General features: G+C 36.5%; 2 protein-coding genes across 5 annotated transcripts; both read left to right on the top strand.

Annotated features, from left to right (window-relative positions):
* Positions 1-5,602: 5,602 nt before the first annotated feature.
* ankrd29 (ankyrin repeat domain 29) lies at positions 5,603-11,094 on the top strand. Of its 4 annotated transcripts, none has more exons than XM_059340934.1 (10): positions 5,603-5,771; positions 6,225-6,335; positions 6,611-6,709; positions 7,603-7,701; positions 7,882-7,980; positions 9,184-9,282; positions 9,437-9,535; positions 10,310-10,405; positions 10,553-10,651; positions 10,735-11,094. In XM_059340934.1, exons 1-10 carry the CDS (start codon positions 5,760-5,762, stop codon positions 10,816-10,818), a joined length of 897 nt encoding a protein of 298 aa, XP_059196917.1. In that variant the 5' UTR covers positions 5,603-5,759; the 3' UTR covers positions 10,819-11,094. The 4 variants fall into 4 exon arrangements, with proteins under 4 accessions (XP_059196917.1, XP_059196918.1, XP_059196919.1 ...); XM_059340935.1 differs by having other exon boundaries at positions 6,225-6,393; XM_059340936.1 differs by lacking the exon at positions 6,225-6,335.
* Positions 11,095-12,871: 1,777 nt separating this feature from the next.
* Positions 12,872-22,853, top strand: LOC131977555 (vacuolar protein sorting-associated protein 4B-like). The gene is made up of 11 exons (XM_059340932.1): positions 12,872-13,012; positions 14,308-14,419; positions 14,850-14,988; positions 15,512-15,570; positions 15,688-15,807; positions 16,728-16,884; positions 16,959-17,107; positions 18,615-18,696; positions 20,087-20,306; positions 20,701-20,841; positions 21,895-22,853. Exons 1-11 carry the CDS (start codon positions 12,992-12,994, stop codon positions 21,994-21,996), a joined length of 1,302 nt encoding a protein of 433 aa, XP_059196915.1. The 5' UTR covers positions 12,872-12,991; the 3' UTR covers positions 21,997-22,853.
* Positions 22,854-24,821: the final 1,968 nt, after the last annotated feature.

Here is a 24,821-nt window from a genome sequence, read left to right as displayed (position 1 = left end):
CCCTCCACCCATCAACAACCCTCCACCCCAACACCCACAGCCCAGGCCCAACCATCCATCCACCCATCCCATTATAAACTAAGCACAAACTGAGGAAGCTCCATCTCAACGTCCAGCAGTGAGGAAACACTGGAGGCTGGTTAGAAATGAATTAGATAAAATAAATAAAAATAAAGTAAGGTAAGATAAAATAAAAAAGTAAATAATAAAAAGTAAAAAAGCTAGATGAAAATAATGAATAAATAATTAAAAAGTAGAGCATGATAATAAATATATATATAAGATGTTGAAACACTAAGATGCATGAGCAGAAAAATATTTAAAAATGGTCAAGTAAAAGCCAAATTAAAAAGATAAGCCTTAAGTTTGCTCATTTAAATATATATATATATATATATGTGTGTGTGTGTGTGTGTGTGTGTGTATATATATATATATATATATATTAAAATTAAAAATTTACAGTCGATCTGAAAGTGTTCATGATTCGTTTTGGTTAAAAACCAACAGGACCTGAGTCAGTCTTACCTGGTCTTTGACCTCGGTGACGTAACCCATCTTCCTGTAGTCAACGAACCAGCCGTCTAAATGTTTAGCGTTGTTGCGCAGCCGTCGGCTCGAGACCGTCTTCCCTCTCTTCGCGAACTGGGAGTCGATCACGGCACCCTGCAGAACCTGGTACTCCTGTCTCGTCTAGATACGGAGAACAAACCCCGTTTCATATAATTAATGTTGTCAACGTCTTTTACTTGGTATAGTGATTAAAATGACCCTCATTTATTTAACCCTCTGAACTATTAAGTCGAAATGTAAAGAAACTGTAAAAACAGGCATTATCGTCAGAATTCGGACTTTCCGACAGTCCAGTTGAACGGATCTTAAGTTACAAAAGTTTCCGTTAGAAAAAGTGACCAAAACAAAGCTTAGAATGTTAATATTTCTTGGAAATCTCATTTTGAATATGTCCAAAAATAAACTGTCTGGAATAACCAGATCACTTTCGGCACCAGCCTCCAGTGGCCATTTGAGGAACTGCAGTTTTGGGCGACCTAGCTGCAGCTACAGTCATTATTACTGCTGACCAACAAACATGAGTGTTCAATCGTCTCGTCTTTTTCCCCTTGTTTAACACTCACACTGTTGCCAACGAAAAGAACCTATGAAGAACAGTTAATGAGTTATGAAACGTCTTAAGATTCTGACGAAATATGAAGTTGATCAGGTTACATCTCAAGGAGGAGTTTGTGGTGAAAAAACACCCTAGAATTTGATATTTAATCAAGCTGGCTGACTTTTAGGGTAAGAGGCTTTTTGTACATCTCTGCAAGTTACAGCTACGTACCAAATGTAATTCTTCTAGGTCAAAGTTAAAGAGGGGGCCTCAATGAGTACTTGAGCATGTTTATGTCCTCAAAAATGCACCTGATTTGTTAAAATAAAAATCTTAAATAATAAGAAACCGAGCATAACCCATGGTCTGTGCTTGTGCCCTAATAATAATTCAGCTGTGTTTGGATTTTCAAATTAAGTCTCTAAATATGATGAGTTTATTAATGCCACTAAAGCTTTATCTTTACGTAAAATCATTTTAATGTAGAGAGGAACCTGCTGCAGCTCACCAGATCTCCGTATTTGTTCATGGCCATGGTGAACGGCCTCATCCCCATGAAAAAGCCTTGATTATTGTCTTCAATCATCTGTTTGTTTCCCTCCCAGATGACTCTCCTCTGCATGTCGTCCTGCAGGAGAACACAAAGATCACAGAGAGAGTATCAGATCAGATATATGCCTCACTGCTGCTGCTGCTTGTATTTCACTATGTAGTCCCAGTCTCACCATCTCTTCATATTTGATGCCGTGGCTGCTCTTCCAGACGTCCCACTCGGTCAGGACCGCCTCATCCGAGTCTGAGGCCACGAGCTGCAGACCGGACAGCAGCAGGGGGAGCAGAGCGGCTCGCAGCAGGAGGCCGGCCTGCTGGACTGCAAGGACACATTGTGATTATCACAGTATATTAATATCTCGGGTCATGCTTTGCTCTTTGGGTGTCCACCACACATCGCTGTGCTGCTTATGGATTTTTGCATCGCTGAACTCTTAAATGTGCATTTCATCTTTGTAATGAGTGGTTTAAGCACTGCAGCCCTGCTATAATATCCCTCTCTGTGTAATTATTGACAGGCCATTTTTGCTGACTCAGCCTGATCTCGTGCTGCATCGACATTCTCAGTCACCTGCAGGAGAGTCCCTCTTTAAATGGTCATCAAATGTACACCGTCAACCTCAATTTCTGATTTTATTTACTGATCTGTCTTTCAGATAGATCTAGATGCAAATGTCACGAGCCAATTAACCCTCTCAGCCCACCAACCACGTCTTCAAAAGTATGGTTTCTATTTTTTTTTTTTTAAAGCCAAAAAATACACCGTTTATCCAAGAAAGAAACTGTTAAAACAGGCATTATCGTCAGAGTTTGAACTTTCCAACAGTCCTTATACGGGTTGTAAGTTCTAATTTCCATTAGAAAAAGTGACCAAAAGCTGTCTTAAATGTTGATATTTGTGTCAGAATCTCTTTATTCTACATGTGTCTTTTAAAATAAAGCATTTGCACTAACCAGATCCTGTTAAAAACATTAAATTCTGCTCCTCAGAGACACTGTGAAGACATGATTGATTCTGCTGAGAGCAACGGTCATGTGACACATATTCACTGAAAATCTGTTTACACAGAGCAGAGAGGAGAGGACAGGAGAGGCTGGAAACTTGACAATACTTCAATATACAATAATTGGAAACACTATTTATTCCCAATATTCATGACACTTGTGGGCACTTGGAAAATTGTTTATATATAAATTCCATTTTTTTTTCAATTAAAAAAAATAAAATAATAATTATCAGAGATATTCACCTTGTATTTTTTTTATGATCTCTGTCATTCTAACTGTGTTATTCTGCACAAAGACATGTTTGAGTTGTTCTGATTGTGCTGATTCTATAGAGCTGCAGTATTTTATATATTCCAGTGGAATGAATCCTCTTAAAGTCACTGAGAGCTTTTCCTCTTCCCATCTTGATCCAAAGTCAGATTCCACTGGTCCTGTTCAGCATTTTCTTATTCGTCACAGCATGTTAATTTGCTTAATTGTACCATGCAGTGCACTTGTGTGCAACCTTTGTGTTTCTCCACTAATTTGTTAATTTGTTACAAACTCAACATGTTGCTGCATGCACAAAGCAGCCTGAGCTCCAATACTTTAATAAGACTTCCTGCAAATTATACAGTACTAAAAATCATTGACATCACATGACTTGAAAATACAATTTAGCATCAACATAGCATCACAACATAGCATTCACTTTAATATAACATTAAAAACCATTAAGTGATTGAATAAAAATGTTAATAAAAAAATCTAGAATGTCCCATTACTTTTTTTATGGCATCTGCACAAAAAACTAAGAAAAAATACCCCCCAAAAAATGAAATAATACAGTAAATTTATTGAAAATAACGTTTTTTTTTACAGTGTGGACTACAAAATAAGTAAATTAAATAACTTTATTAAATACATTTTTAGAATAAATCTCTAAACTAACTGCTCCACTGTCAGAGGTTTTTCTTAAATGTAAAGGTGAAATAAAGGTGTGAGCAGCTTACCTTCAGGGCTGAGAATCAGTTTTGTTCCCATGTTGAGACACACAGCAGCTCTCTGTCCGCCTCCTTATAAAGCTTCAGCTGCTCATGCTCCCTCTATACTTTAATCAATCCCTTAATCAACACTTGTGGCGGCACTGAGAAGAACATTAGTCAACAAAAATAAGATGCTTTCCCTGCTCCTCCATCATCATTCAGAAAGAGCTCAAGCTGCAATATTGTAAATCCCTCAATTACCGGTTTATAATTGAGCATAATACCTGACATCGAACTTTCCAAAAACAGTTTGCAGGAAACACGCACATCATTTATTTAAGTACGTAAATGTATAAATACTTTGCTCCAAACCCTCCTTTAGTGAAGTTCTGTCTGTGATTGTTTTATTATTATATGTTACATTATTGGATTGTTAATACTGAAGCATCAGTGTGTTTAACCTGGAGCTGCTTTTAACTATGTTGCAAAGTTATTTAAAGTTGTTTACTGTATTATTTTACAGGGATTTTCTTGTTTTTCTACATTAAGAGCAAATGCCATTTTAAAAAAAAAGGACTGAATTATAACTGTATTACAAATATTAACCATAAAGTAAAAGTTGAATTCTGGAAATTAATATAATGGACCATTATAGATAATTTAATGCTTAATGGTCTTGAATCTTAAATTAAAGTGAATTATAAAAAATACATCCAAAAACAACAAACAGTAAAAAGTCTGGCAGCAAAAACAGCCAAACACTTACTGTCATATTAAAGTTTTTAAAAAAAAACTTCATATATATTTTAAATACATTTACATATTTGCCGTACAGTATACCTTATATAGATATATTCTGCATACTTTCTATATTATATTTCTGTTTTAATACTCTTTCTCTGTTATACTATACTGTGTATATCCTTTGCATATATATATACACACACACACACACACACATAAACATTTTATATACATTTATATTTTTTATTTAAAAAAATGCAGCAATCTATTTTCACTAATGTGCAATACAAAAACCCTATGTGCAATATTAATAATAAGGTTTAATAGCAGCCATGTAAGTACTTTGTGTATATAATGTATGTATATTTATGTAAGAATGTAATTTATTTTTATTTTTTTATATGCAAATTTGTTTGAACCTTCTTTGTAACTCTGTATCTGAAGCTGCTGTGACGACTTAATTTCCCCACTACAGGAAGAATAAAGTTTAATCTTATATTTTAACTTAAACAAACAATTTAATCAGAATCAGAAAGATCTTTATTGTCATTACACTCGAATACAATGAAACTGGATGGCTTCTCTCCATGGATTGAGAAAAAAGGAATATATGTATATAAACCTATAAAACCACAATGTATAAAAAATAAAATAAATTATAAGACATAAATAGAAGCAGGAAAAGGCAAACGACAATTATAGCAATTTTTAAAAAAAGATATATGTTAGTTTGGCACATAAATTTTCAGGTTATTTTCAGATTAATACAAGTAGTTTAATAAATAAATTTTATTTACAGTTCTGTGCAAAATAAATATTTATGAAAGCAAACTCTAAGGGAGAGGGATATCTTGTTACTAAAGCTGTCCAAAAAAAAAAAAACTGAAACAAAATCATTTTTATTGCCAAGTAGGTTTTTATCCTTACATACAAGTACTTTGAATAAAAAACAGCAACATAAATACAAAATATGAAAAATAGCAAAAGTCAACATGCAAACAATATTTAAAAAATAAATAAACTACAGAGAAAGTTTGTAAAAAATAATAGGAGTTATTTAAATGAGTGAATTAAAATTACAACATTTCCCCTTAAAATGTAGTGAAATAGAAAACATGCATGTCCTCCCCATCGACTGTCCCTCTGGCTTTACAGTAATGACTGTGTGTGCTCCGCAGCGCCCCCCAGCGGCCTCCTCTCCTCCTCCAGCACCTCCTGCAGAGGATGAGCTCAGCTCGGCTGTCTGGCTGTTATTATGTCCGGGCGCCGCCAACACCCAAACACAGTGCGGCAAAAACAGTTGCGTGGCGCTCAGCTCCGTCTCTCTCTAATGACTGAGTCCGCTGCGAGAAACATGAGTCACGACTGAGGTCTGCAGGATGTCTTTTAAGGTAAAGCGACCTTCTCCTTCTCCATCATGCTCCATCATGCTCTGCACGCGTCCTGCAGGGCCTCGACGGGGAACCAGATCAGAACTGTTTCTGTTCCTCTGATTTATTTATTCTCAGGGTTTATTTAACGAAATGCTGTTTTAACTGTGAGCTGGAATTAAATACCCCAGTGGTTCCAGCTGGGTGTCAGTGTAATGGGCTATCATATGACCTACTTAAACATCACACATTACCGTGTGTAGAGTGTTCCTGAGTGCATGCACAGTTTAATGCAACATAGTTCTCTGAAAAGACTCCAGATTACTTTAGGTGTATCCAGGGACAATAAACGTGTTTGTTTGACTCTTTGCACCTGCAGGAGAAAGCAGAGCTGCTGTTTTTACTGGCTGCTCCTCTGTCACTGTGTAAGACTTTAATGGTGGTTCAAGGTTGTTGTGTGTATTTACCCTGCAGAAGGAAACACCCCTGGCTAATGCCGTGTTTTGGGCAGCAAGGAAGGGGAACCTGGCTCTGCTGCAGCTGCTGCTGAACAGCGGGCGTGTGGACGCAGACTGCAGAGACAGTGTACGGACGCTGCATGTCCCGGCTGCTCCCTGCACGCTTTAACCATAATCCAGCTGTGGTAGGGAGACAGAGAGCTTACCTCTGTGGCTGCATGTGTGTACCACCCAATCCGTGTTTTCATTCTCATCATAATAAAGGATGTTGAGTTGGCAAGTCTGCAGAAATTAGCAGTTTTTCAATCACCACATTTAAAGTGTTTTTCTGCAAGTCATCTGCAAAAAAAAGCTCACAGGCAGAATAGTTTCTGATTTATTGTTGCTGTGTTTTCTTTTCAGTATGGGACGACCGCACTGATGGTGGCGTCCTACAGCGGACACTATGAGTGTGCCAAAGAACTCATCATGCAAGGAGCCGACATCAACTTCCAGAGAGAGGTATGATGGGGAATAACTGGTGAGGCTGAAGAGACAATATGAGAATTTACAGGATTACAAACACACAAAAAGTCACTACTCCTGGCCAAAGTGTAGTCTGCCACTACAAACTGGTGTGTTACTGGGTTAATCCCTCTGTCCCCCTAAAATGTTACTTTACAACTGCATTGATGTTGTAGTCCATACGAACTAAATCAATTTTGCATATTTTAACCCTCTGAACCTCATGAAGCGTATCTTTTCTTTAAAAGATCGCCAAAAATACAAAGTTTATTGTATAAAGAAACTTTAAAAACACTGTGAAGACATGATTGATTCTGCTGAGACCAACGGTCACATGACAAATATTCACTGAAAATCTGTTTACACAGAGCAGAGAGGAGAGGACAGGAGAGGCTGTTTACACAGACCAGAGAGGAGAGGACAGGAGAGGCTGTTTACACAGAGCAGAGAGGAGAGACTGGAAACATGACAATACTTAGATTTGTTGAGACACAATTACATTTTCCAATATTCCTGACATGTGTTGGCAATTCTATTTTATACACATTTCTAAAACGTCATTTATCAAAGAAATTCAACTTTTTTCTGATTTCTGTCATTCTTACTGTGTTATTCTGCACAAAGACATGTTTGAGTTGTTCCCACTTCTAGCTCTCACTGTCAGAAAGTTCAAATTTAAACAATAATGCCTGTTTTTACACTTTCTGTCTCTGATAAATGGTGTATTTTTGGAGATCTTTCAAAGAAAAAGTAGGTTTCAGTCCTGCCGGGTTAGTTTCCTGTCTTTGTGCCATATTTAGTGTACAAAGAGTGGTATCGATTGGTATGCAAACATTTTCAGAAACAAATGAAAACAGAAGTATCCCTTTAATTGTTTGTGTTTGTTGCAGACAGGTTCTACGGCTCTGTTCTTCGCCTCCGAGCAGGGACACAATGACGTCGTCAAGCTGCTCTTTGAATTCGGTGCATCGACTGAATTCCAGACGAAGGTATGCAGCAGCAGGACATGAGCACTGGGAGTGATTCAGAGGCTTCATGCAGAGATAAGGAGACAGAAATGATGCTCAGGCTGCTTTTATTCCACCTCTGGAGGCTTTAGAGACGTTCTCTCTCTGACTACCAGCTGTTGTTCTCACTGCTGTCTCCTTTCTGTGTGTTTGTGTTTGCAGGACGGCGGCACAGCTCTGACTGTCGCCTCCCAGTACGGACACTCCAAGGTGGTGGAGACCCTCCTGAAGAACGGAGCCAACGTCCACGACCAGCTCCATGTGAGCCACAGCTTCTGGCTGATTTCATTAAAATGTTTCCTCTCGCTGTCACAGCCTCCGTCTGTCAGGAACATGACGGTTAGATGCACACATTGTCCCGGCAGCTGGAATCCAGCCGCTCAGGTTTCTGCTGAGTCAGACACAGCTGACATTTGGCAGGATTGTAGTCTGCCCTGAGGCACGCGGAAACAGCCCAGCTGCACATGCATATACTTATAGGCAGGTGCATATATGAAGAAAAAAAGCACCCAACCCTAAAAAAAATCTAACCAAAGGTTTCTCAGCTGTTTTTTACATAGTATTAAATGTCCTTCATAACATACTAAAAGTTTACCAAAGTCTGACCATTAGAAAGGTGTCATTTTCAAGATGGACAGGAAGCCTCCAACACTAGGCAAAGCCCTATGAGAAAGGAGAAATCTGTAATTACTGAAGGGAAACTGTAAAGTGTCTGTGGTGAAGGTGCTCATGCAGGAAGGCTCACTGGAACTGCACTGATCTTTGTGGTTGTAAATGTAGTAAATAATACGAGTGAAGCTAATAAAGTTCAATTAAATTTATGCATGTTATTAATTTTTCAGAATATATGCACCGTATATGGCCTATATTAACGAGTTGGACATGACGTAGATACATGGCCAAAATGAACATATCTATTTGATCAAATAATCAACTAGTGATATTCTCAATAGCTTTAAATGATTCCTTGACCCAGAAAATGTAGATTTTGACACCATGATTGATCTTCTAAGTGGCTTTGAAGATATATTGGTTCTCATAGATTTTATATGGTTTCAATCTCCGATCCACAATCTTGAGGAAGTGGCATCCATCAAAAATTGAAACTTATGGTGATAGAGCATGTGGAAAAAATGTGGAGCTTTTGTCCAATATGTTCCCTTTATTTAGCTCAGCCTCCTGACTAAATGGAGTAATGGTCATTTTAAAGACCTGGTGATTTTGAAAATTTCATTTGTTGGAGTCAAAAAATGGTAAACTTTCAGTATGTTTTTAAGTACATCTGATACTGAGAAACCTTTTGTTAGTATTTTTTTAGGGTTACACCATACTTGCACCTGACTATTATAAAATAGCCGTAATATATTCATGTTATGCATGCGCTTTTTGATTAGTTTCGAAGCTTTTCTGACAGTTTTCTGCAGGAGAGTGTGACCCTGCGTGAGCTGATTCTCAATGTTGCAGGATGGAGCCACCTCTCTGTTCCTCGCCGCCCAGGAGGGTCATGTGACTGTGATTCGTCAGCTGTTGTCATCTGGTGCCAAAGTTAACCAACCGAGGGAGGTAATGTCCTCCCTCATTAGCATTTTAACACATTTAAAGGACACAAAGTCACTTCTACAGCTCCTCTTCTCCTCCCTCAAGGTTATGTCTTGCCTCTAATATTCCTCTTTCCCTCTTTTTGTCTATTCATCCTCCTCCTCCGTGTGTTCTCCAGGACGGTACGGCCCCACTGTGGATGGCGGCCCAGATGGGTCACAATGAGGTGGTGAGGGTGCTGCTGCTGCGAGGTGCAGATCGAGACGCTGACAGACAAGTATGAAGTTATATTAGTATTACTTAACCCTCTGAACCCCAACGAGACGTTTCAGGGCGTTTTTTTGCTCTTTTTACATTTTCCTCAGTGTCCCATTGTATTTCACTGCAAAACATAAAATCTTTATCAATCTATAAGCAGCTCTATGGAATCAGCACAATCATGGCTAGAAGTGGAAACAACTCAAACATGTCTTTGTGCAGAATGACACAGTTAGAATGACAGAAATTTAGAAGAAAAAAAGAAAAAACGCAAGTTGAATTTCTCTGATAAATGATTTAGCTATTGTCATGTCTCCAGCCTCTCCTGTCCTCTCCTCTCTGCTCTGTGTAAACAGCCTATCCTGTCCTCTCCTATCTGCTCTGTGTAAACATCCTCTCCTGTCCTCTCCTCTCTGCTCTGTGTAAACAGATTTTCAGTGAACATTTGTCACGTGACCGTTGGTCTCAGCAGAATCAATCATGTCTTCAGTGTCTCTGAGGAGCAGAATTTAATGTTTTTAACAGAATATGGTTAGTGCAAACGCTTTATTCTAAATTACACATGTAGAATAAAGTTTAATAACCTATGATCCATTCAAGGATGTGAGAAAGTTCAAATTCTGATGATAATGCCTGTTTTTACAGTTTCTTTCTACGATAAACGGTTTATTTTTGCCGATCTTTTAAAGAAAACATGTTTCCAAACCGCTGTGTGTTCAGAGGGTTTTGGTTAAATCCAGAGAAAGTGTGTAAGAGGACCTTGAGTTGTTTGTTTTCTCTTGTTCCTTTACAGGACGGATCAACAGCATTATTCAAGGCGGCTTATAAAGGACACAACAGTGTCATTGAGGAGCTTCTCAAGTTTTCTCCTTCAGTCGGCCTTCTGAAGGTAGTTACAGGACGCTGCCAACGGGAAATATTCCCTGCTGAGTAATAGTAAAAGAATTATAAAAACACTAGATAAAAGCATTAATCAAATATGCAAATACTTTAATTATAAGAGAATTCAGAGCAGCTCTCTGTGTGTTTTCTGCAGAACGGCTCCACGGCTCTTCACGCTGCTGTTATGGGGGGAAATCTGCCGACTGTTCTGCTGCTGCTGGGAGCCAACGCCGACCCAGCACTCCCCAACAAGGTAAAAGATTATAAAGAGGAGATGATAAAATAATAAACTAACAGACAACATGAGCAGATAACTTCTTGTGTGTGTGTTTGCAGAATAATGAGCTCCCTGCAGATCTGACGCAGAGCGACCGCATCCTGAAGGCGTTACATCCCAAACTGTCTAACGGAGACAGCTGATGACTTCCTGCCTGTAAACACACTGAGGGAAATAAACAACAACAACAACAACAACAGTGTCAGACCTCCTCCAACATGTTTGTGGTGCTTTGCTGTCATATATTGAATAAACCTGGACGAACCTTGAGCATCACACTGCATCTGTCCTCAGTCCTCTCCTCTCTGTCCGTCTACAGTATAATGCATCTATTTTTATTTACCCCAGCTGTTGTAAGATTTCTATATATTTTGCACACTTTTTATTTGCCTTTTTAAATGGATGTAATAAAGTGTAAATTTGTTATTCAATCTACAGGTGGCAGTGCTCATGTTTATTTATTTACTGTGTGAGGTTGATTTTATTTTGAAAAGTCACAGACATCCTGCTTTATGATAAAACAATTATCAGATATTTTCATATTGTTGAAACAATGTGATTTAGTTATAATGATCAATATTCACTAGAGGTCAGTATTGTCACATCTACACCTGCAACTGATTTTTAATCAAACAATGAATCAGACTTTATTTGTACTTTTCATACAAATAAAACATAAAGTGATAACTGAGATTAAATGATATCAATAAACAAACAATTTTAAAAAACAAAATCATTTGATGGATAAAATGAATAATAAATAAAATAACGATAATACTTATTACACTTACTACACGATTGATCCCATTAGTAAGTAGTAATCAAAACATTTTGAATGTACAAAAATTAGAAGAAAAAAAAATTATTCATATTTTTATTATCATTATTATAAAAACCTAATTAAAGATAACACTAAAAATAAATACAGTAAATAATTAGGAAAAGAAAGAAAGAAAGCTTTGTTTAAAGCCAGACTAAAACAGTAAAAGACTAATTATTTTTTTAAATAAATACCAATAACAATTATTATTTTACTAAAATTATAATAAAAAATATCAATAATGAGCATTAGTTTTATTATCATTTTTATAAAACCTTTTTCTTCACAAAAAAAGTTAAATGTAGTAAATAATGATTAAGCTTTATTAATAATCAGCCTAAAACAGTTAAAGACAATAAATAATTAAACAGATAAAAATAAAATAAATTATTATTACCATCTTCATTATTATTATTATTATTATTATTATTATTATTATTATTATAAAACCAAATAAAGGAGAAATACAGGAAATAATTTGACAGATATACCAATAAATAAATACATAGAGAAATACAAATAAACAATAAAAAAAACATTATTATTATTATTATTATTATTATTATTATTACCCGACCAAGGTTTTATTTTCTATATCTTTGCAATAAATTAATTTCATCATTCAGTATTCCAGGTTTTCCTCAATCAACTTGTTTTTGATCATCATACATCCTAATTTTTTGTTTTCATTTCTGAATTTTTTAATAAAAACCCTTTTTGTATCACTACGCTTCTAATGCACATGGGTCAAAAATGTCATTATGGGGTATTGTGTGTATAATTTTAAGGAAAAATTAATTCAACCAATTTTGGAATAAGACTGTGACATAACAAAAATATGGAAAAAGTCAAACGTTGGGAATACCTTCCAGATACACTGTATGTGTGACAAAATGATACATAAACATGTGAAATATAATAAATATATGAGTGTTTGGCCCCTCTTACTGCTAAAGTAACTATGTGAAACAAATTACTATTATTATAGTATTAGGTCATTTAATTTTAAATCAAATTTGGCAAATGAGTCATTTTTGACCCATGTGTGTAAAATTGATGTGATAATACAAAAAAAAATGTCTTCATAAAGTATGAAATGAAAAATCGATATAATGATCGGTTGTAATAAAAAAAAAAAAGATAATCAAAGAATACTTGGACTATTCAATCATAAAATAAAGAAACACACAGCCAGCATGAAATAACATGGGGAATGAATACGGGTAATTTATGACCCATGTTGTGCATTAAAGGGTTAAACTAAATTCATAAAATATTTAAATGTGATAAAACGCGTTGCAGCTGTTTAAGAGGACAACAACATTGTCACGTGACCACCGCGGAAGTGACAGTCCGGTGTTTATTTGAGGCGGAAGAGTCGCAGCAGCTCCTCAGGAGGTTATTTATAGTTTCATAAACCAGGAGCCGCTAACAGAGAAATAAAAACAGTTTACAGCGAGTTTACAGTTTCATCTGAAGCGACACATCCGGAGCTGATGGCGGGAGGAAATCTACAGGTGAGACAAACTTTGTTACCTGCTTACATAACTGTGACGTCACGGGAGACTTTAAAAATACCGTCGACTTTAATTTAAGTTAAATAAAGAAATCAGAGTTTAAAAGTGTTAAAAGTCAGTTTAAATGGTTTTATTAGTGTGTTTGTAATCACTTATATGTCAGCTACAAGTTAATGAGAACATTTGGGTTGCCAGGTTGGGACAAAAATCCTCAGACTGGTTTTTACCCATTCAGAGTAATAATTATCATATTGAAATAAATAATAATATAAATAATAACAATAATAATAACTGTATGTTTGTAGCACTTTTCATACATAAAAAAACAGCTCAAAGTGCTTGAAAAGTGTGTCATTAGAAATAAAAACAATAAATAGGCTACATTTAGCAAAAAGCAAACATAAAAACATGATAAAAACATTAATGAAATATACTAACAGTTCAATTATTTATGGCAGAAAAATAAAATAAGTAAAAATTAATCAGATAAAATTGATTTAACTGATTGATTGATTTAATTGATTTTTAAAGAAGAGACTTTTTTTTAAAAAAATCCTTAATTTCAATCAACTGTCAACTTTAAGTCGCATTAATAAAATAAAAAAAAAGTAAAAGATATAATTCATTGATCATTCATTTTTAAAGAAGATACTTTAAAAAAAACTCAACTACAAGTTGATGAGAACATTTGGGTTGCCAGGTTGTGAAATAATTCCTCAGGCTGGTGTTTACCCATTCAGAGTAATAATAATAATTATTATTATTATTAAATATACAATTGAAGTAAAGTTATATTGTATTTATACTGCACTTTTATACTGTACTAGCATTTGATGCTACTTTCTAATTGTACTTCACTACATTTTATAGTGAAATATTGTACTTCTTACTTCACTACATTTATTTGACAGCTCTATATACGGGGCCTGGGCAAATTAATTAATTATTTGTATCAAAGTCTCAATATGAATGAGTGCAATATTTGTTAAAGGTTCAACATGTGCATTGGTGGAAGAAATATTCAGATCCTTTATTTCAGTAAAAGTACTAATACCACACTGTGAAAATACTCCAATACAAGTAAAAGTCCTGCATTTATTGTGTTTTTCTGTTTTTTATGTTAAATCTCAACCTCAAAAGTAACCAAAGCTGTCAGCTAAATGTAGTGAAGTAAAAAAATAATATATGCCTCTTAGATGCAGTGAAGTAGAAGCAAGTACTCTACATGAATATGTGTGATGTGAAGTGTTGCGGTGTGTTGTTACAGTGAGGTTTCCTCATCTCTTGTTTTCCAGAAAGCGATCGATCTGGCCAGCAAAGCTGCAGCCGAGGACAAAAACAAAAACTACGAGGAGGCGCTCAAACTTTACCAGAACGCCGTGCAGTACTTCCTCCATGTCATCAAATGTGAGTGTCTGATTTATCATAAGATCTTTGTGCTCTCTACATGCTGTTCTTTTTTTATTTTTTATTATCTTTTTATTTATTTTGTAAAATTTTAGTAATGTCACAGACAATCATGGAAATAAGGGAATAGAAAAAACAAACCAACAAAAACAGTACAAAACAAACAACAAAAATAAATAAAAAATACACCAAATTAAATCAAATCAGTCCATGGTCACAGTTCACAGTTCATCCTTTGTGAATGTTATATAAGCATGCCAAACCCTATTATGGTGTGGTAGTGTCAGAGGTCCATAAGCGGTCGCCATATCCTCCGGAAGCCATCCCCCTTATTCTTTAGGTCATATGTGCGTTGTTACAGTCTCAAAGTTTCATGTAGGATTTTCTACATGCTGTTGTAAAGATCTAAAGATGTGGCGTTGTGTTGCAGACGAGGCTCAGGGCGACCGAGCGACTCAGAGCATCAGAGCCAAGTGTGCCGACTACCTGGACCGAGCGGAGCAGCTGAAGGAATATCTGAAGAAGAAGGAGAACGCTCCTCCGGCCAAACCGGTCAAAGAGTCAGACGGGTGAGTCAGAGTCCGGCTGTTCAATGCTGAGGAGACTTTATACAGTTCTTATTTAACCCTCTGAAGCTTTTTCAGGGCATTTCCCTCACTGTGTCCTTGTTGTTCACTGCAATATATAAAATCTCTATAAAGTCCTGCAGCTCTATGGAATCAGCACAATCATGGCTAGAAATGGTGATAACTTAAACAAATGCAGGTGGAATTTCTCTGATGAATAATTTTTAAAAATTGGAATAAAATATAATTTATATATTAACACTTTTCCAGGTGTCACGGATATTGTTACAAACACGGAATGACCAAAAAAAAAAGACACAAAATGACAAAAAAAAGTTTTCTCCGCATATTGAAGTATTGTCATGCTTCCAGCCTCTCCTGTCCTCTCCTCTCTAAAACTTTTGCAGATCCAGATTTCTGAACATTAGGAAACTATGAGATCTGCATAAATCAAGTGTTTTTGCATACCATAAAACAAAATTAAATCACATTGAATAAATCACACAGTAAACTCTTTTAATTCCAGGAATGAGAGTGGTGATGGAGAAGACGCAGAGAAAAAGAAGTTCCAGAATCAGCTCTCAGGTGAACGACGCTCTCACTGTGTTGGATGAACTTTGAGGCTGATGCAGCAGTTAAATATGTTCATTATTTCATGTTTTATAAAATAATGAAGTATTTATTGAACCCGTGTCTCTTCAGGTGCCATCGTCATGGAGAAGCCAAACATTAAGTGGGACGACGTCGCCGGACTGGAAGGAGCCAAAGAAGCTTTAAAAGAAGCCGTCATCCTGCCCATCAAGTTCCCTCATCTGTTCCAAGGTACCAACAGCTTTAACCCTCTGAAACCAACATGTGTGAAGCAAATGTTTTCTTTAATGCTTCGCCAAAAATACACCGTTTATCGTAGAAAGAAACTGTTAAAACAGGCATTATCGTCAGTCCTTCTGACAGTCCTTATATGGATTATTATTATTATTATTATTATTATTATTATATACTTACATTACTTATTTAACTGTAAATTAAAAAATAATCCTTATATTTTGATATATGTTTGTGATTCTGTGAATTTTTTATTCACCAGAAAAGTAGATTCAAAAATTCTCTCTCTCTCTCCCTCTCTCTCTCTCTCTCTCTCTCTCTATCTATCTATCTATCTATCTATCTATCTATCTATCTATCTATCTATCTATCTATCTATATATATATATATATATATATATATATATTTATTCATTTATTTTTTTCCATGACGAATATCTTTGATTACCATTTGAAATTCTTTGTTAGTAACAGGGAAATTTTGGGATCTGAGAAATGAGAAAAGCAGAGAGGAGAGGACAGGAGAGGCTGGAAACATGATGATACTTCAATATGTGGAGAAAAGTTTATTTCAGTATTCATGACACTTGTGGGCACTTGTAAAATAGTTTATATATAAATTCCATTTTATTCCAGTTTTAAGAATAATTTTATCAGAGAAATTCAACTTGATTTCTGTCATTCTAACTGTGTTATTCTGCACAAAGACATGTTTGAGTTGTTCCCACTTCTAGCCATGATTGTGCTGATTCCATAGAGCTGCAGGACTTAGAGATTTATAGAGATTTTATATATTGCAGTGAAATAAAAGGACACAGAGAGGAGAATGTAAAAAGCAGAGAAACAGCTCGTTGGCGTTGAGAGTTAAACCTCCTGACAGTGAACAGTATTTAATAACTCCGTATGTGTTCTTGTAGGGAAGCGGACTCCTTGGCGAGGGATTCTTCTGTTCGGACCTCCCGGAACGGGGAAATCTTACCTCGCCAAGGCGGTGGCCACAGAAGCCAACAACTCCACCTTCTTCTCCATCTCGTCCTCCGACCTGGTGTCCAAGTGGCTCGGGGAGAGTGAGAAGTGAGGCCCGCTGTGTGTTCTCTGACTCCATGATTAAACTGCAACTGTTTCCTCACTCTCTCGTCTCTCCTCAGGTTGGTGAAGAATCTGTTCACTCTAGCCAGAGAACACCGGCCGTCCATCATCTTCATCGACGAGATCGATTCGCTCTGCGGCTCCAGGAGCGAGAACGAGAGCGAGGCGGCGAGACGGATCAAGACCGAGTTCCTGGTCCAGATGCAAGGTGAGAGAGGAGAGGAGCCGAGAGTCTGAAGCAGCTGTAGGTGGAGTTTCCTCTCAAAATACTGAGAATGCTTGCTGAGTCTCTGAAGAAAAATGCAGAAAGTCGCTGTGATGAATCAAAGCCTTTAGTTAGTTCATGCAGCACGGAGAGAAGTCCTCAGCGTTCTCTCCCGACCAAAGAAACTCCTACACTTATACACAGAAATTCAGTCTGACATGATCAAAAGGCTGGAGTTGGTTCCAGGTGAAGTTGTGACTTAATGTAATGAACATACAGGAACCAGATATTACAAACAGTGAGAGAAACTTCAAACAGGAAGTGGATTGGGAACGCAGCCAGTCAGATACTTATCTAGAGATGTTCTGATACCATTTTTTCCCTCCCGATTCCGATGCTTGTGCTGTGGGTATCGGCCAATACCGAGTATCGATCCCATACCAGTATGTTATAAAAAAAATATTATACTACACCTGCATGACTGTGATATGATTATCATTGTGGTAAGGCCTGGCTCAGGTTAAACCCTTTGTAAAACATGAATAAATACAGCAGATTCAAGTCATTTACTTTTACATTTATTTCTAAATAAGACAGTATACAAAACAGTAGTGCAACAGCAACTTAAATAAATTTAAAAAAAAGAACATTTTTGCCCTAAAAGCCTAAATTTGGTGCCTCTCGCAGATTTTAATGCCACTATTCCATCTTAATCATTGCATATTTTAGAGAATTATTGTAAAGGAGAATAAGGGTTCTTCTACGTTTTATTTAAGGCATCTTATTTTGACAGTCTTCTTGTAAATTCTGTGGTGGACTCTGCTAACACATCCATGTGGTCTTTTGAAAGCTACATGTGTTTGCTTTTATTTTGAAGGCGGGTCTAACACATTCTTACCTAAACGCTTTTCGTGTGTTAAATTTACACTCAAAGTCAGAACTTGAAAGTCGGAACTTGGAGCTCGGAACAACGTTGAAAATTCTGACATTCGTGTAGACCTTGAACGCACCATTAGCCACCGGACTCTCTTTGTGATACCATTACCTGGTATCGGATCGGTGCCTGGACTCCAGTACTTGCCGATACCGATGCTAGTATTTTCGGCAGTATCGGAGCAATTTCCGATACTGGTATCGGAATCGGAACATCTCTATACTTATCATGCAAATGGGTCAATGAGATGATCTAACCCAGTGTCAGTTGGTGTAACCAGTAATTTTCTTCCCATAAAAATCTAATTATATACAGGAAAATAAATGTGAACTAAAATGAGAAAAAAAAAAATACAAACCACGTTTACATTGCAACACTATTGTATATAACAATTTTTACATAATTTGTCAGAACTTTAGAAAAAATGGTCGTATTTGTGGTTGTCTGCTCATGTATCTGAGACAGGATTTAATTACTGTGCTGTAAATATTTATTGTTTTAAAATATCAAGAATATAATAATATTTTTCCACACAGCAGAACTCTGTGTGTTTATAACAAAGCTTTCTCCTGTCAGGTGTTGGGAACAACAACGAGGGAGTTTTGGTGCTTGGAGCCACAAACATACCGTGGACCCTGGACTCTGCCATCAGGAGGAGGTTGGTTTCTCTTCCCAGTAAAATAATGTAAAGGTTTGTAAACTGTAGAGAGCTTTTAAAATATGGAACAGAAGCCTTTATTGTCATGCGCTCCGCCCAGTCAGTGCATATAAAATATATGAAAAAGAAAGAAGCTAAATAAGATAATAAGGCGGTCTATATGGTCTGATAAAATGTATCAGACCACCTGTCAGAAAAACAAGAAAACATAAATATTTTGGAAATCTTTCAAATCTTGTTTAAAACTGAAATATTCTTGTTATTTATTCATCAAATAACAAAATGAATTCACCTTTTTATAGCCAGATTTGAGCCAGAAGTCAGAAATGAATCAACATTCAACCACTTAAACTCATTTTTCTGTTCAGGAATGCAAGTAAATAACTATATCCAAGAAATTAAAATGTGCCTTACTATTTTTTACAGTTTATTGGTGAAACCGTAAACAATAATATTTATATTTTAGCATTAAAAAATAATTTTGGTTAAAGAGCTCCCACATTCTGCTGTATTAACATTACAGAAACATAAAAAATGATTTTGGTAATTACTAATGCTGTTAATGTATATATATTCTTGAGAATTATTCTTTTCCTTTTTTTCAAATAAAGCTTTAACATGTTTCACAACAGAACAGTGACATTAGACATACATGTAACAATATAGGCATCATACAAAATAATTTAATTTGTATATTTCTTCGTATTTTGAAATATATATATATATATATATATATGCACATATATAAACACACACAATACAGCAGTATGTAACCAAAATTATATTTTTAATGCTAAAATACAATTATTATTGTTATCCATGATTTTTCAAATTTACTTATTACTTACTTATTTTACAAAAAACTGTAGAAATAGTAAAGCTCATTATTGTTTCTTGATTAAGAGTCAAATTTATATTTTTATTTGCCAAATAAATAACAATAACATTTTTAGTTTTAAACAAGCTTTTGAAAGATTTCTAAAATATTTATGTTTTCTTGTTTTAATGACAGGTGGTCTGATAAACTTGTAAATGTAAAAAAAAAAAACTTGTAATAAACTCAATCCCACATGTAGAAAATAAAATTTAATAGATAAAAATAAGGTGCAGGAGCTTAAAGAAAAAAGATGTTAAGATAGGTTCAGATGATAATTTTCAGAATTTAGATTTAAAATAATAGGAAACCTTTGTAATTGGGGAGAAATTTAAAACTGGTGCAAAATGTTCCGTTTTTAGTTGAAACTCCGGAGATCAACTGGGGTTTAATTCTTGTTTAACTCTGACGTCTCCAGAGAAGTTTTTAAGGGAAGATTTAAGGAGTGAAAACAGTCAGGATTTAAGAGGTGAAATGATTCTTTCTGGTTGATTGAGTCTTCTGTGTCTCTCTGAGGTTTGAGAAGAGGATCTACATCCCTCTGCCGCAGGAGCACGCCCGCTCCTTCATGTTCAAGCTCCACCTGGGCTCCACGCCCAGCCAGCTGACGGAGGCCGACTTCGTGGCTCTGGGGAAGAAGACGGACGGATACTCTGGAGCAGACGTCAGTATCATAGTGAGAGACGCTCTGATGCAGCCGGTCAGGAAGGTTCAGTCAGCCACACACTTCAAGAAGGTAAAAAAACACACAATTACTGTTCATCACAGCTTACTGTTACACACCATAGAAACAAAAATAATAAGAATACAGCAATTTTAGAGGGTTTTTCTTGTTTGTTTTTTCTACATTAAGTGCCACTAAAAAATGTTTAATTACAAATATGAATCATGAAATATAAGTTGAAATCTGTGTGTGTGTGTGTGTCTGTCTGTCTGTCTGTCTGTCTGTCTGTCTGTCTGTCTGTCTGTCTGTGTCTGTGTCTGTGTCTGTGTGTGTGTCTGTGTGTGTGTGTGTCCTGAACCAGCCTGAACAACCGCATGAATCTGTCAAACTGAGACACTAAAAAACATTTTCAGAATTAGTATATGATGTTTCTTCTCTCCCTCCACACTAACACACACTCATTAAGGTTCGTGGGTCGTTATGGACCGACCCGGACAAGGTGGTGGACGACCTGCTGACTCCGTGTTCTCCGGGGGATCCCGGCGCCGTGCCGATGACGTGGGTGGACGTCCCCGGGGAGAAACTCCTGGAGCCGGTGGTTTGCATGGTGAGAACAGACTCCCAGTGTAGTAATCAGATAACTAGAAAATTTCCTCTGGGGAAATTCTGAAAGGGCCACGGGGGCTACTGCCGGTGTGTGTACACAATGATGAGATTCTTCAGAGATTTCAAACTATGCCCTTTAACCTCAAAATGTGTGTGTGTGTGTGTGTGTGTGTGTGTGTGTGTGTGTGTGTGTGTGTGTGTACCTGTAATCACATCAAAGATCAAAGGCAATCAGATCAAAGCAATCAACAGAATTAACTGGCACCTGTTCGGGCACACTGACAGCAGAGACTGACGGACTGGAATTTCCGACTTCACTTTGAGCGTCCTGAGTTCTTCCTGAACGTCTACATATGGGGTTTTTTTTTTTCAGAAAAATGAAAAAATAGCTTTGTTAGAGCGATCTAAAAAAACTTTTTTCTTCCTTTTCCTTTCTTCCTTTCTTCCTTTTTTTAGAAATCTTCCTGCGTTTTTAATATGGGAGCCAATGAGGCTGTTGGTGCGTGTTGGTGGATCATCTGTGCATCCTACGCCCAAACTATAACTCTGACAGCTTTACCAGAGGATTGTGAGGGAGAAGACAAATTTTTCTACGTTTCTATGTATAAATTATTTCTGTAGAGTGGAATTTGCGGCCTGGAGCGCAGTTTTCAAATTTGTTTTTTGACAATTTATTCTCTCCTTCTACACTCTGGCGATGATGTCACACACTGTGATACGAACATTCCGTGCAATACACACCCATTATAATCTCCAAAAATGATCATGGTCATTGAACAGGGATTGATAAAAAACTATATGACCTATCGAAACGTGGACTAATACACCGATACACAAGACTTGTGTCTACTTTTTAAAGTTTAAATGGAGTCTCTAGGTGAAATTATGCCGGAGAAGTAGACGTTTAAAAGTCTCCAATTATTGTTCTTTTTCGCTCATTTTTTTTTCGGCCTTCCCATTCATTTCATTGCAAAATTTTGGGCAGTTTTTCGCGACTTATGCCCCGAGGCCCTAATAAAGCCAGCTGTGTGACCTGTGTGATGTCTCCCTGCAGGAGGACATGCTGAGGTCTCTGAGCAGCACCAAGCCCACGGTGAACCAGCAGGACCTGGACAAGCTCCAGAAGTTCACTGAGGACTTTGGTCAAGAAGGTTAATAATACTCACTCTGCTCATCAATACGACTGCAACTAACAAACATGTTCACTGACATTTATACTATTTTATTCATCTTCTGTGTCAAACTGTCAAAAATTTGTGGAAAAATCACAGGTTACTGGAGCCAAACGCTCCTTAATCTGATTAGTGGCCAAAGTAAATATTTCTTACAGATTTATAGGAACAGAAAACTGGAAAATCAACTTGATTAATCAATGATCAGAACATTAACCCTCCGAACCCTCTGAAACATGTTTTCTTTAAAAGATCAAAAATACACAATTTATCGTAGAAAGAAACTGTAAAAACGGGCATTATCGCCGAATTTGGACTTTCTGACGGTCCTTGAACAGATCATAGGTTACGCAGAAAGTTTCTGTTAGAAAAAGTGACCAAAACGAGGCTTAAAATAGTGATATTTCTGTCAGAATCTTTATTCTACATGTGCCATTTAAAACACTTGGAAAATGTTTTTTTCCTCTTTTTTTTCTGATTTCTGTCATTCTAACTGTGTTATTCAGCACAAAGACAAGTTTGAGTTGTTCCCACTTCTAGCCATGATTGTTTTTGATTCCATAGAGCTGCAGGACTTATAGATTTATATAGGTTTTATATATTGCAGTGAAATACAAGGATAGAGAGGAAAATGTAAAAAGAGCAAAAAAGTCCCTGAAACTGCTAGTTGGGGTTCAGAGGGTTAATTAATTACATTAGACAATCAATGAATCAGCTGTTTCAGCACTTATGTGTCGTGTTTACATCTGCACTCTTGTAACGTTTTCTATTTACTTTCTTTATTATTTTTACTATAGTTGAAACCAGAAGTTTACATACACTATATAAAAAGACACATATGCTTTTTTTCTCACTGTCTGACATGAAATCAGACAATCACTTTTCCTGTTTTAGGTCCGTTAGGATTTTTTTAGACAATTTTTTATTACTTTCTTCAAAGTCAGAAGTTTACATACACTAACAGTATTATGCCTTGAAACAATTTGGGAAAGCCCAGATGATGCTGTCATGTCTTTGGAAGCTTCTGATAGGTTTATTGACAACATTAGAGTTAATTCGAGACACACCTGTGGATGTATTTTAGAGCACACCTGACACACACTGCTTCTTTGTGTGACATCATGGGAAAGTCAAAAGAAATCAACCAAAATATCAGGAAGAGAATTGTGGACTTGCACAAGTCTGGTTCATCCTTGGGTGCAATTTCCAGATGCCTAAAGGTGCCATATTCATCTGTTCAAATAATTATACCCAAGTATAAACACCATGGTAATGTCCAGCCATCATACCGCTCAGGAAGGAGACGGGTTCTGTGTCCCAGAGATGAACGTGCTTTGGTCCAAAATGTGCATATCAACCCAAGAACAAAAGCAAAAGACCTTGTGAAGATGCTGGCTGAAGCTGGTAAGAGTGCGTCATTATCCAGAGTGAAACGAGTCCTGAGACATGGGCTGAAAGGCCACTCTGCCAGGAAGAAGACATTACTACAAAAGAAACATAAAAAAAGACAGATTACAGTTTTGTCAGACCAAAAATTAAGGTCTTTGTCCCTGTGTGCATTTGCAAACTGTAATCTGTCGTTTTTATGTTTCTTTTGGAGTAATGTCTTCTTCCTGGCAGAGTGGCCTTTCAGCCCATGTCTTCGTACTCGTTTCACTCTGAATAATGACACACTCTTACCAGCTTCAGCCAGCATCTTCACAAGATCTTTTGCTTTTGTTCTTGGGTTGATATGCACATTTTGGACCAAAGCACGTTCATCTCTGGGACACAGAACACGTCTCCTTCCTGAGCGGTATGATGGCTGGACATTCCCATGGTGTTTATACTTGGGTATAATTATTTGAACAGATGAATGTGGCACCTTCAGGCATCTGGAAATTGCACCCAAGGATGAACCAGACTTGTGCAAGTCCACAATTCTCTTCCTGATATTTTGGTTGATTTCTTTTGACTTTCCCATGATGTCACACAAAGAAGCAGTGTGTTTCAGGTGTGACTTAAAATACATCTACAGGTGTGTCTCGAATTAACTCTAATGTTGTCAATAAACCTATCAGAAGCTTCCAGAGACATGACAGCATCATCTGGGCTTTCCCAAATTGTTTCAAGGCATGATAATGTTAGTGTATGTAAACTTCTGACTTTGAAGAAAGTAATAAAAAATTGTCTAAAAAAATCCTTCTCTCATTATTCTGGCATTTAGTAAATAGAAATAATTTTGGTAATCCTAACGGACCTAAAACAGGAAAAGTGATTGTCTGATTTCATGTCAGACAGTGAGAAAAAAAGCATATGTGTCTTTTAATATAGTGTATGTAAACTTCTGGTTTCAACTGTATATTACTTTTGCATGTCCCAAAAAAAAAGAGATATTTACTTGTTTCAAAGAAAACTTTACCACCATCACTGTTCTTCAGTATGAAGGTTGGAAGCTGATGCTACATTTTCAACACTACATAACTCTAATATATGATATTGCACCTAAAAAAAATCAGTTTCTAGGTCAGCTTTTATAAATGGGAATGTTTGCTGTAAAATGTAAAACTTGCTTGTTTTCTTCTCATAAGTCATCTCTGAATCTGGCTTTTATTGGCATAAATTGGCTTCCATAAAATGTAAATACATTTTACTGGTTGCGTTATTTTCTCTATTTTACAAATTTTCCTTTATCTTCATAAGGATCTTTGGGGTTTTTTATTGAGTTCCTGAATTTTTCTACAAAGCAAATATTGCACAATAATGCCTTTGCATGTCTGTGCATGCATTTCTACTCTTTGTTTTTTACTGTACGTTCTGAATTACTTCT

The sequence above is a fragment of the Centropristis striata genome, chromosome 9, assembly GCF_030273125.1.
Source record: "Centropristis striata isolate RG_2023a ecotype Rhode Island chromosome 9, C.striata_1.0, whole genome shotgun sequence".
NCBI lineage: Eukaryota > Metazoa > Chordata > Actinopteri > Perciformes > Serranidae > Centropristis > Centropristis striata.
The sequence above is the reverse complement of the archived record's forward strand: the minus strand, read 5'-3'. Positions and strand labels throughout refer to the sequence as shown.